Raw genomic sequence first — 13,689 nt, forward strand, 5'->3', positions numbered from 1 at the left:
TCTCAAATGCTTTTTTTATTATAATATTACAATTTAATTATACACAGGGAAAAATTACCAAATTAAAAAAAATATTCAAATGGTATATTAATAAAATTTTGTTAAATAATTTATTTAGTACAAAAACTACTAATTTAATTTAAATATCATTTTTTCTTGTACAGATTATGTACAATAAATATTTTATTAGTACCATTTGAATAAAATATTTATTAAAATTGAGAAATTTTTATTTTCTTATTATAATCTTAAATATTTACAATTAAAGTTTACAATTAAATGTTAATATTATTAATATAAAAGAAGCATTTAAGATTAATAACATTAAGTTTGAAGGGAAGTTGCTGATTTGCAAAAAAATTTATAACTTACAAAAATATGTTTCCAGTTTGAATCATTAAAATTTTGTAATATCATTTTTTAACGCGATTTTGATGTAACAATTTGATCGACTGATTGTATAGAAATAAATATAATTAGTTCTTTACTCAGTGTATTAAATTCTCATTAGAATTCTTTTTTTTTTATAGACAACTGAAAAAATAATAATTTTTAAGCTATAATGTAGCAAATGAGCGATATGTGCACACATAGAGAAATAAAGCTTTAAAATTTAGACATTTTCTTAATTAAATCCACCGTACTATTAACAGGTATTTATGAAGCGAAAATGATATATGAAGATACATTTATATTTCTGTGCTTTTTCAAAGACAGGAAAAATCCCAGGACTACGAATCCTGCGGAGTAATCTGTCAGCGGTAATGAAATGTAAATTTGAGACGGCGATCTGTTAATAACGCTTATTTAAAACTGGACGGAAGATTTCCGAGTTTTAATAAACATCATGAATGGATTGTAGAGAGATTGTGACTGTAATATTCTCACTTTCCGCGCGGAAATTTGAAAGCTTTCGAAATTATCATGCGCTTCACGGGCGACCGCGCCGCGGAATCATCGAGCTGTTAAATCGGCTGATAAAAACGTTAAAAGAGAGAAAGAAAGAAAGAAAGTTACTTCTTTCTCTCTCGTCTTTGCATTCCGTAATTTCTCTTTCTCACAACCCTTGATATCTGTTGCGAGGAGAAACCACCTCGTCTCTCTCCACTACTCCTTTCTTTTATCTTGTGAACGGAGCACGTTCATTTAATCGGGGTCCTCGAGTTTCCGCTCTTGCGATACGATCTCTCGATCTCTCTCGTGGCTGTCGAGACGCGAGCTGTGCTCTCCTCGAGAGATCTCTCCCGCGAAATCTCCGGTCTCGGCCGAACAATAACCGCCCACACGTCGCCTTGGTGTCATGCGTGCGGTGCCCTCATCGTTCCTCATTTTCACGCTCCGTGGATGTTCGTCGGGCTCGGCTTCGGCGCCCCTTTCATCCTTCGTTCGCATTCCGCCCTTCGTCATCGTCCTGGACCTCGGTCCCTTATTGTATCGACGAAGAAAGCTGTTGCGTTAACAGCGACTGTAACGATTAATTACTATCATCTTGACACCTGTCTTAAAAATCAGACGATTGGTTGACAACTTTTTTTTCCGCTTTTAACAGATACAATTCGTTAAGCACTTATAGCGTAAAAATATAAAAATTCTACGAACATGAAGATTTGTATTTTGTCGTAGAACATTAGATACTAAGAATTCTAGATAACAAATTTTTGATAGCAATTAAAATCTTGTCAAAGCTTGTTATATACCAACTACTATTGAAAATGTAAACACTGCTCGGAATAAAATAAGTGAAATTTTTGGAATACACTAGCTGTAACTTTATACATTAGCATCAAAGTTAGTGTTGCAAAATATTTTAATAGTATCTTTGTTATCGGGGAAGATCTATGACTATGTAGAATATTTCTCGTATATATGTACAGCTTGAGGAAATTTTTGTGTAGAAGTGTATATGCGAATTGAGATGATACACAAATCACATCCGGTATGTTTGAGTAATTAGTCGAATATGTGCGGTATCAAAGCAGATGCAGGAAATATCCATCACTCGATCGTCTATGCGCACGCAGATGTATGTACACAGGGATAGACAATGCGAGACAGGAAACGTTCTTGCGTTAAATTTGTTCGATCCGGTGTGCCCATTTCGAGTGTCGAATGCATATTTTTTACTATTATTGCCGCAACTCCCAACCGTGCATTCGCGCATAATATTAATCTGATGTTATTGTAGGTATAAATCATTGGATTTTTATCCTCACAATATATTTATTGTACGGAAATATATTTTGAAGCATATTGCAAGTCGCTATTCTAACACGACATTAAATAAAAATTTGCAAACTCTTAAAATTTTGGTATTTTCAAGAATCTGTTTAATTACATAATTTTAATTAATTACGTAATTTGAATTTGATAATTTGAATACGGTAATGTAAATGGCGATTTAAAAAAAAAATTATAGACTAAATGAAAGAAATAAAATATTAGCTCATTAATAAGTGAATAATTGAATAAATTCATTTTTCTTGACTTCTCATTTATGTTATAAAAATTATTGTTTTTTTGTTGTACAAAATGATACGAAGAATTAAAGGAAACACGAGTTATATTAATAATGAATAATAACAAGTTTCAATCATTTATTAATATTTTAAACAGCATTTCACGACTAGTTTCACGATTACGAATAATTTTTTAATTTCCTCATTTCTTATATTAATTTTAACAAAAAGTTTCAAAAATTTCTATAGACGATGTTATTCCGTATATGAGCATTTACTATTGATACCTGAGTTTTTACGATATTTATCGCTATGGTATAATACTGGGAAACGGTAGCAGCAGGGTTTCCAAGCCCGCAAGGTGCAATTCAACAATGACAAACGGATGCAACGCGAGTGTTATGTAGGCACGCGTATATGTAGGTACATGATACATACGCATACTTGCGCGTTGCGCAAAGTCGAAAGACCTATGTGCACGTGTGCACTCGTTACATTATCTGATTGTGCTAAATTCAACGCGCGTTCGTTCCTGCTACTCTGTCCAGGAAGTGACGTCAGATATCGCACGGTATATCCACAGCAAACGCATGGCCGGGATTTACCGTGTGCCGGCCCGAGGATCGTCGATAATGCGCCAGTCGTTCACTTGTCAATATTCATTTATCCGAAACCAAGTTTGAATTTCTAATTATATATTTTCGTGGTACTCGCTAATGATAAGACAATTTTATTCAATTACATGGATTTTATTTTGTTATTTCAACAATTATCCAGTTGCACAAAAATGGTGTAGTTCATTTATGCAACCATTAACATTTTTTAATTAAAAATTAATTAAACCAATTCATTATTTAATTGAACGTGTCAAACTGAATATTTTTTTACAAACAAACTTTTTGTTTTAGTGTACACAAACACACACACACACACACACACACGTACCAGATCTTAGAGAAAATTTGTCAAAGATTGAAACGTAAGGAAAATGTGAGCATCCGATAGAAATCGAGATGGACGCAGTCTGAAAAAAATATGCTGTTCACACGCGATAATTTGGATATATCTACGTTCTTTGTAGATAAAAGAAAATAAACAAAATACAATTTTTGTCAAAATTGCAAATCTCTCGGAGTTATCTGCGTCACTCTTGCTTTTCCTCTTATCGCTCGTGTGTCTCACTGTCGTCCGTCTGCTCGACTATTATAGGAATGAGGTGGCTATCAATTAGCAGTAATTAACATGAGATCAGCGACTCGCGATCGAGTGGTCTGGGTCGAACGTGACATCGCTTTCCGACGTCTTTCCAGTCGCCTCTCGACTTGTCGCGCTGATGTATATACTTGGCACTAATTAGTAATCCATAATAACCTACACTACACCGATCGTGGCGCAGGCACAGTAGGTCGACTAAAATATAACACTTTTTGGATAGCTACAAAATTATTTGATTATCATTAAGTATGAAAAATTTAGTTTATTTTCTCGATTGTTATCTACCCTTTTTGCTGGCTTTCTCGTGAAATTACGACAATGGCTGACGATATAACGATATAACCATGATCGTAATTTATTGCATTGCGAAAAATGTTAAGTATTTATTAAACGTAAAAGTAGCGCGCGTGTTTGTACACATGCAATATATTGACGATGTTTTTATAGATGTATATACTCCCACGAACGATATAAAAAATGAGTTCAAGGATTACATTATACAGATGTCTCGAAGCGTGGGTATGTTCCTTACCAAATAAGTTAAAGGTATTCGAAAAACGTGATAAAACTCAAACTTTCTTATCGGACCGTGTATATCTTCCTAATTTCATTGTCATTTAATTTAACTGCAGATTAAAAGATTAGGTGACAATTGAATCCAAACCACGTTTTATATATAAAACAATTAAGGAGATATTTGTTGATGTAAGATAAGCCTATATACAGCAGGATCTTGGCGGTGAAATGATATTCCTTGTGGTTTTACATACAATTTCTGATTCTTTCGCTATTTTCAGTTTTGAACACAGCTCTTAAATCAGAATAAGAATAATATCACGTAATTAAATTGACAAGTCAATTTTATATATAATACTGATAATTTTATATAACATAGCATTTTTTAAAAGATTAATCTTACAGCGATCAAATTCTTACGTTTATCTCAACTTTCTACCTTAACATGTCTTCGATGTTACGTATGAGATATAACAGAAGAATGTATATTCTTGTATTTCTTTTTGAAAGTAGAGAAACCTTAATGCACACCTTTAAAGCAATATTTTTCAACGTTTCGTGAGAATTACGTATTCCACGAACGATGCTCGCGTTATAAGATCATACATCCTACATATAAGTGGTAGAGAAGCGACCTATCTCGCGACTGGATGGATAGTTTGTGTTATCTGGATTATCATTATCCTTACGCCTCCCTGCGCGATCGACGTGAAATACAACGTGTAAGGTGGAAATACAACGTACAAGATGAAATCTCTCGCGAGCATGATAATCTCGCCGATCGAGGTGGAATCCAAGTGGTAAGCAAGTGCTGTGTACCTTGCGTGGATACGTGCACGCTGCGTGTACTTTGCGAATGCCGGATCTGCCGCGCATCAAAGGCGTTCTTCGAGAGTCCGTGCTTGTATTTATTCGCGCAGACTCGATCGTATTTCAAATGCGGACAGGATTGAGGCTCTTGCCAAGTGAGCGCTGAAGGATGCGTACTAATACAAGGCGAATATATAATATATGGCAGTAGCATCGGCATATAACAAATAAATTTTTTAGAAGAGCACAATAAACGAAAAATGAGATGGTCTACAATACACATGAGAGCTTGCTTGCTTAACTCTATTTTAATTTGATATGTGGAGCAGTCTATACATTTGGGCAACAGAAGATGCCTTCTCCACTTTAATAAGATTATTTACTAATTTAATTACAATATAAAAATGACCTGATTTTACATAAGTGCGCAGATTGCGATCTTCGAAGCGATATAAGAGAGAGAGAGAGAGAGAGAGAGAATTTAATTGTTACATGTTATAAATTTTAATAAGCTACAAACATGAATTGCGTTATGCATTAATTTTTCAGCAAAAATTTAGAAAATTAATTTTTAGAATAAATGATTTGCAGTATTTATTATGCGCATTGAATTTATCAAGAGATTCGGTAACTTTTGTTGTAATTATATTTTGTTTTTATTAACATAATTCTATCGCCTTCGACATTTAAGCACAAATTGCGAGGGCGTTTTGAATATTTATCAATATACAACATCCGTTACGATCCACCCACATTTACGTCCGTTCGAGCATAAATTATTTTAATCGTGGCGCTCTTCCTGGTGAAGTGACGCAGGAAACCATTTTGGGAGATCGCATCGCAAATACGAGAGCCGAATTAATTACAAATGATAGGATTATTACGTGGGCGCGTAACCATTAAGGTGTCGAAACCGGATTCTGCTGTAGGTTAAAAGAGCGATACATTAATCTCTGTCGCTCGTATCAGTATCATTAATATGCGCGTACGAGTTTATATAGGGTAGATATACAATATTATACAAGGTACTGTAATATAATACCTTGTGACGCAATATGAATACGATTTTGGTCCTTGTTCGTTTGAGGAACTCCCTTGCATCTAGGCGCAGTTATTAATCGATAACGTTATCCAAAACGTAATTTCAATATAACCAGACATAGGAAACACATATTCATATCTACACTAGGAGCAAAAATTACTAAATGTTAATAAACATTTGTTCGAATACTTGCAATGACATAATTTAATAAAGATTTATTTAATACAAAAATCATTAATATAATTTAATTATTCATCATTTTTTCAATTGAATAAATGTTTATTTACATTTAATAACTTATGTCATTGCAAGTATTTAAATAAATTTTTTTAGTAACAATAAAAAAAACGAATATGCCGTAGAAGTATAAATATTTTAAAAACTTGGGAAACTGTAAAAATATGATAAGAAAATTTGTTTGAAATGTACAGAAAAAAGTAAACGTGCCTCGAAAGCACCATACCACTTCTGAAAAAATTGAAGATCTAGGCATAGAAAGAGATTTCCGTTACGAGCAATCTAATAAAATTCAATAGAGGACGCGTACGGAAGGATATACGACGGGGACGACGCGACGCCGAAGGCGTTGCGATTTCCGCAAATAATATTCTTCCTTAGCGCATCCTTTCGAATCGTGGGAACTCTCCATCCAGCATCGTGCGTTTACCTGCCGTGCAACCATCCGCGTCCATATTTGACTGTCTGCGAAAACACACTCTAGCATTCTTCCATTCGTTCAGCCCGATCGGGCTCGCGTTTGAGTCTCGCATCATTCGATTTTCTTCTAGCTCAGATGTCTTAAAATACCACCTACAGTGTTGCTCGAAGCAACTCACTTCGCGTTCTTTTATTCGTCTCACGTGCAATCGATAAACGTGGTTAGGAGTCTTTGATAATAGGAGATGATGGAAAAAATCATAAGATTCATCGCAGTACCGTTTGCGAAGTTATTGCTATTCGAGGCACGAAAAGTCATCGAGAAACTTGATTATAAAAAAATATTAGAAAGATTAATTTACCAAGATGGCAATAAGAATCTATGAATATAATAACGATTGCACGCAGAAAAGTTTTTCAAGTAAAAAAAAAAGAAAATTTGATTGAATAAAAAAATTTACTATATAGTTAAAGAAAAATTTCATTGATTTGAAGAAATTTTTTGGTTGTTCCTTTTATTACAATTAATTAGTTTGTGCAACGCAAATCTTTTTTAAATAAAAGAAATATATTTTTAAAACCAGAACAATTATATTATTTCTTACATTTGTGTCAGTATTTTTTTTAATTAAAAAATTATTTGTTTAAATTAAACAAATAGTTTATTTTAAAAAAAGGCTAATAACGTTTTCTTGAAATCAAATAAATTTTTATGTTTTTCAAAGATATTTTTACTTCAATTTAAAAACCAAGTTAAAGGAAACAATTTCATCAGTTTAATCTCTGGGTATGCAATACCTAATGAAGATAATACTACATTGTATATAATAAATGAAATTGTTAAATAGTTTTAAGAAATTGTTTGTTTGCGCATTCATCGGATAGAATGAAAATTATTGTCACCATCATGTAATTTGCAAGTTATTGAACGTATTATTAAATTTTTAAATGCGATTATCAAAAATAAACGAAAAGTGATTATAAACGGTATATTTAAACGGTTGTATAATTAATAATTTCCACTTCATACATATGACCGTTAGATGTTGAAAGAATTTGAGATAAGATCTTTTTACAGCGCAGTTTAGAAAATAATAGTTCCCGATTCTTTTTAAAGTTAATTAGATGAAAAATTTGTGATGTGTTTTACGAACCATCTTAATAACATACACGGTTAAGTCAATAATGGGGAGTTAATTCACGTTCGCGCGATTATTTATCGTTCTTCTTCCAATTCTTCCAAAGACCTTCGCAACATGCAGCACGATGAAGCCTGCCATAAAACACGGAACCATGCGATTATGATCTTGTTCCTTGCTTCTACGGTCCAGTAAGGTCACGTAATTTCTTTTTTTTTGCACCTTTCATCTCTCGTCTTTCATTTCCGAGTAACGTGTTTAGTAGTTAGTTCGGATGATCACGTTCTCTCTTCTGATAAAGCCTGATGATAGGCGTGCGCAGCTAATTGTGTCGAATCGTCAGTAATGCGATTCGTTAATTGTTTCGCACGATGCATGCAATGATCGCGATGTTGGATACGCGCATTGGAGATAATTATCATACCGCGCACCCAAACCTGTTTGTGGATATTAAACGGATTACGTAATGCGTTTTGGTCGTGCAAGAATTTCATTTGTGACTATATCGCGTCGCACTTCGTATACAAACACAATTGGACGATCAGGAATGTCTGATCGATGAATATTTATCGCGCGATATATACTACGCCGTACATTTTGCTATAAATGCCTAATTAAAAGACATTCTTGAAATTCACAAGACCTTTTTTTTATGTTATAGTTTATAGAATTAACTTGAAATCTGTTTCTTGATCGATTCTGAATCTTTCAATCAGTGCAATCTTATTTATAATTATTATACGAATATGCATTTAATTTGTAGATATTACATAAGATTATAGAGATTGTATAAAATTTATTGTATTATAAAATCAGATTCCAAACAAAAGTTTCAATTTTTTTATCACATTGACGACTCGAGGAAAAACTTTTAGGAAAATTTTTATTTATGTCAATTGAACTGTATAATTTCATTGTACACCACGTAATTTCATGATTAATGTGGCCTTTGCAAGATATATAGTGTTTCAATTCTGCATAACGAAATTATAGTTTGATACGATATGTTCGCTTTTGTTAAACCATAGTTCATTTAATATTAAAATATGAATATTATCGCTTAATCGATTGCTCTCCAGTTCGATTTAGAATTTGAAATATCGTGTAATTTATTGAATAAAAAAAATATTATGACAAAATAATCTTTGTTAATTTAGTGATCGTTAACTTTGTTTAAAAATTTTAATACCTATTTATATAATATTATAAACACATATTGCTATTTATTTATTAAATTACAATTATACAATTATGAATGTCACAAGATTAATGTAAAATTTGGCACTAGCTTGCACATAAACAAGTGATAAAATTTTTACTTATTATTCTTATAATAATATATTTACTTACAAACTTATCTACATATTATTTAAAGTATAATATTTTTTACTTGAATATGAAATTATAGAACGAATCATGTATCGAATTTATTGTGTAAATTTGTGAAAACGTATGTGCAGTTATTTTTACTTATGGTAACACTATGGGCAGAGAAAGGATTAACCAACGAAGTTAAAAGCCAGGACAATTAAATGTATTCTTAAAATAAACATAGTTAGTGATCTTTACTGCCAAAATTCAATTTATTAGTTATTAAAATGCAGTTTTACAGTAAAAAATATTTATTGCTAGAATCAAACATGCAACATCTAATAAATACAGTTGCGCGGTTTAACGTTTGTATTGAGGAATGAGCTGTCACTTTCTTAGCTATTTATGTTAAAACGCGCCTTTAATTTTATCTAATAAAGTTGTACTTCGCAGGAAACGTATTTTATCTTTAATAGCCTTTAAATTTACTTTTAGCAATAACGGAAAAATTCGAAGTAGCTACTGACATTTAGCTGATATTTCTAAATTTTATATTTCCTTTCTTTTCGTGCAGTTATTCTTATAATTTTGCAATAGTAAAAAATTTACGACTGAAGTCTTATAAAACACATGTCACGTAAACGTTCTTATACGAATTAGTTCCGTCAATCAGCGCAATATGTATGAAGTAATAGAAATTGCTACTGGAACGATTTCCTATGACATTTGATTTCCTTCTTTCACGCAATTACCTCGCCGTTTTTTTTCAATTTCTTTTTTTCTTCTATCGAAGATATACGAGAGGCGGGAAAGATTCTTTAAGACCTCCTTCTTTTTCTTTTTTTTTTTGCCGCGTCGCGATCCAATTACCGTCGTGGACTCACGCGCCCATTAACGTGATGCGTGCTCCGTTTTCCTGTTCCAGTCACAACCATGGTATGACACTTGATTGAGGTAGCCAGTCCATAAACGACCACCAACCGCTGCCGCCGCCATGAGCAAGCTATTTCAATTTCTGGCCCTCCTTCTGTTGAGTGTCAATGCCAGACGGACCGACGGAGACAGACCTGCGGATGACGCGTACGCCGGTCAGCAGCGTCGCGGCTCCCTCCACAAGTCGAATTACAACAGCAATAATAATTACAATCATCAGCCGAACTCTCCCTATCTGCCGCACCAGCAGCCCAGGGAGCGGAAGCCCAACATCGTGCTGATTCTGACGGATGATCAAGATGTTGAACTGGGTTCGTATAGCAACGATTTCAGGATTGAACTGCTCTCGGAAGCTGAACTAATCGACCCCGCCTTCTGTAAATTTCTTAATTTTACTAGCGGAACGCGTATGATTAGCTTGTTACCTCATATCAGCTTTCTCTACCTTTTATTTCGCGGGGTCGATCACTTTGGCTTCTGAGAGTCTCGTTTATCGCCGGTATATAAATGCCTACGTGGAACACAGAGTCCACTTTGTTTATTGCGTGCGGCAGCCTGCTGGCGCCTTATCTCGCCATCGCGATATTAGTCTCAGTCCTTGCGAAGTCCCGCTCTGAGATATCGCGACATGTACTCGGAGAGAAACGCGTGCAATATGCAGTCTTATCTGTAACGCAACATATAATCTTACGTGTATTTAATTTCACTAATTCGCTATGTTAATGTCAAAGTGGATTACGAACGTTATTGAGCAATATCCGAAATTTGTTTTCACAGATTTTTTAAATGGTTTAGAATTTTTTTCCTAGAGAGCATGAAACTTCGAATAGAAACTCCTTTTTTAAATTGTCAAAGAGTTAAGAGTTTACTAAAATTCAGTCCAATTAGAATTTAAAAAACATCCTTTTACACGGAAAGAATAACTGCAGCGTCTGAACGTTTAATTTGATACAGATCGGAAAATAATTTTATATCGGATTATCAGAATAATTAGGCGGGAACACTTGAGCTATTTTTTATTATATTTCGCAATTGGGGCTGTTTCGGATGCAAATCAAAGTTTGAAATTAAAGCTTGAAGTTTCAGTCATTTATTATTACGTGTTAAACTTTTCAGTAATAACAAATTAATTTATTATAAACTTTTCTGTAACATGCTGTGAAAATGTATGTTGTGATTTAAAAAACCGCCTAAGCGTACCTATGGTCCCTTAAATCGTGTCGCCTTCGAAAATATTGAATTTATAAATTAAAGTTATTAAAATTATATTAAAATTATATTAAATTATATTATATAATTATATTTTAATATTAAGAAACCGTAGACTAATAATTATTTTATTAATAATCGAAAAAGCGATCAAATATTTAATATTTTATAAACAACAAATAAAAAGATTAGAAATAAGCCTGGCTTGAATTTATTTTTGTAATTGACAAATTTTTATTCATAGCAATTACTGGTTTTACTATTATCACTTCTCAATCTCACATTAGTATCATTTCTTTAGAGTGAAATTTCTAGTGGTACGAATTAGGAAAGTTGATAGAGATTATAAAAATATAGATGTAAATTTTTGTCTATATTATTTATTTCTTATTTACTTTCTACTGCCCAAGTATGATAATGTTGACGCAAATAATTTCAACCAAGTTAAACATCCGGTACAATTTTTGGAATGATTCAACATAATTATTTTAAGATCTGTACTTCATCAAAATTGTTCTCTCCGTGTATCTCTTTCAACGATTCGTTTTCTATTTCGATCTTATAATCCTATAACATCTACTATTCTATTATGCAAAGCTCCAAATATGAATCATGCGATTCATAGGTGAAGACCGCATATCCTGTGTAATAAGCATTAATAATACATTTGCATTCGGTGCATTGAACAGCACATTGTACTAAAGCCAACACGATTAAGCGATTGCGGGACAATGGAACGTGCTTTCGCGTACATAGATTATATCGAACAGATGTTTGACCGCCTATCCAAAATAATCCTCTCGTATCCATCGCAGGTTCGCTGAACTTCATGCCACGGACTCTGAAGCGAATAAGGAACGAGGGCGCCGAGCTGAGACACGCGTACGTGACCACTCCCATGTGCTGTCCGAGCAGGAGCTCTTTGCTCACTGGTCGTTACGTTCACAATCATGAGGTCTTCACAAACAACGACAACTGCAGCAGTCCCCAGTGGCAACGAGATCACGAGCCGCACTCCTTCGCCACTTACTTGAGCAACGCGGGATATCGGACAGGTAAGAGGGTTCCCACTGTTCATCCTTCTATAAGCCTGCGGTGGATGATTGCAGTCTCAGCTTCGTGATCTCGCACTTTACGGAGACTCGCACGCACGCAAAACGTTTAACGATATTATTGCTGTATTAAAAACAGAAAACCCATCCCAGTCTTACCGCGTTCTAAACTTCTTCGATACATTTCTCGAGTTGAAAATCGAATTCTTTCTATTACTTAAAAGATTTTCGATTGACAATTTAATTCGAAACTACCCCGGAATAACGGAAATAAAACGGAATGATACAATATAAAAATTTAAAACAACACTCTTCGTCATTAGCTTTTAAATTACTTGAAAATCTTGCGAGAGAGGAGCAAATCTCTCGAAAATAGCTTCGTGATACAGCTATCTGTCTTCAATGCATTTATTACTGGCGCGCGATGTGAAGAGAACAAACGCTTTATTGTTCGTTGAATTGTAATACACATACACATAACTCGACCTTCGGCCGTGCAAACGCAATCAGGATAATCGTGGCACGTTCAATTGTGAGAAGTGAGATTTCTATTTACCTCCCTACGCCAACAGCACAATACGCTCTGTGCGTAACTGGAGTCAAGTACGGTCAGCGATAAATCCTCGTTACGTAGGTCGGCGCGAGCCACTTAGGCTGGGATTTTCAATCAGAATGGGTCGAAACGTTGCTTTCCTTTTTCTCCTGTTTTTCCTTTTCTTCCTTTCAACTACCCTCGCGTATAAATTTACGTCGCGGTAGCAACGACTTTCATGATACTTATTCGCGCTTTGTTAAACGAAGAGGCAAGTCGACGTTCCCTATTTACATACGGATGCTGCGCCCGCGGGCGGCATATTCCCGCAATTAAAATCTCGATTAATCCCGCGCCGCCCTCATCCCCCTCCCTCTCTCCTCCTGCCGACATGCTTTCTGTGCTCGACATGCCGGCGCCCCACGATTTTCATTCCGCGCAATGGGTCGCGCCAAATAGGACGAACACGGCAATGCATTCCCGCGAAATTCCCGAGGCTCGATCCCGCCAAGCTGGATTTCGTCCCGCGCGATTGTTCAGGCGAGTGTTGCAGGCTCCCTTCCTCCCGCAGCCTCCCGTCTCGCCCGACGAATTGGTGCCAAGCTCTTCTCCAGAGGGCCGAAAACGATTGTAACACCGCACGTAACAGAGCAGCTGCGCCGCAACACGTTTGTTCGATCGAACGACTCAAAATCCAAAAGTTTGATCGCGTCGATTGAGACTCGATTTTTTTTCTATCAATCGCGCGTGATTGCAGATATCCGCTTAGCATTGATCAAGACCACAAGATTCGCGACTACGCAAACAGCATTTTTTT

The 13,689-nt window shown here is 34.8% G+C and overlaps 1 protein-coding gene across 2 annotated transcripts in view; it reads left to right on the plus strand.

Moving 5' to 3' along the window:
* The window catches only part of LOC105200899 (extracellular sulfatase SULF-1 homolog), an 86,603-nt gene that overhangs the window by 38,829 nt on the left and 34,085 nt on the right, over positions 1–13,689 (plus strand). For both annotated transcript variants that reach the window (XM_011168702.3, XM_011168701.3), the window contains exons 4-5: positions 10,072–10,390; positions 12,104–12,343. In XM_011168702.3, the coding sequence (XP_011167004.2) occupies positions 10,141–10,390; positions 12,104–12,343 (490 nt within the window). In that variant the 5' untranslated portion in view covers positions 10,072–10,140. The remainder of the gene's footprint in view (positions 1–10,071; positions 10,391–12,103; positions 12,344–13,689) is intronic.

This window comes from Solenopsis invicta, chromosome 8, assembly GCF_016802725.1.
Source record: "Solenopsis invicta isolate M01_SB chromosome 8, UNIL_Sinv_3.0, whole genome shotgun sequence".
In the NCBI taxonomy this organism is placed as follows: domain Eukaryota; kingdom Metazoa; phylum Arthropoda; class Insecta; order Hymenoptera; family Formicidae; genus Solenopsis; species Solenopsis invicta.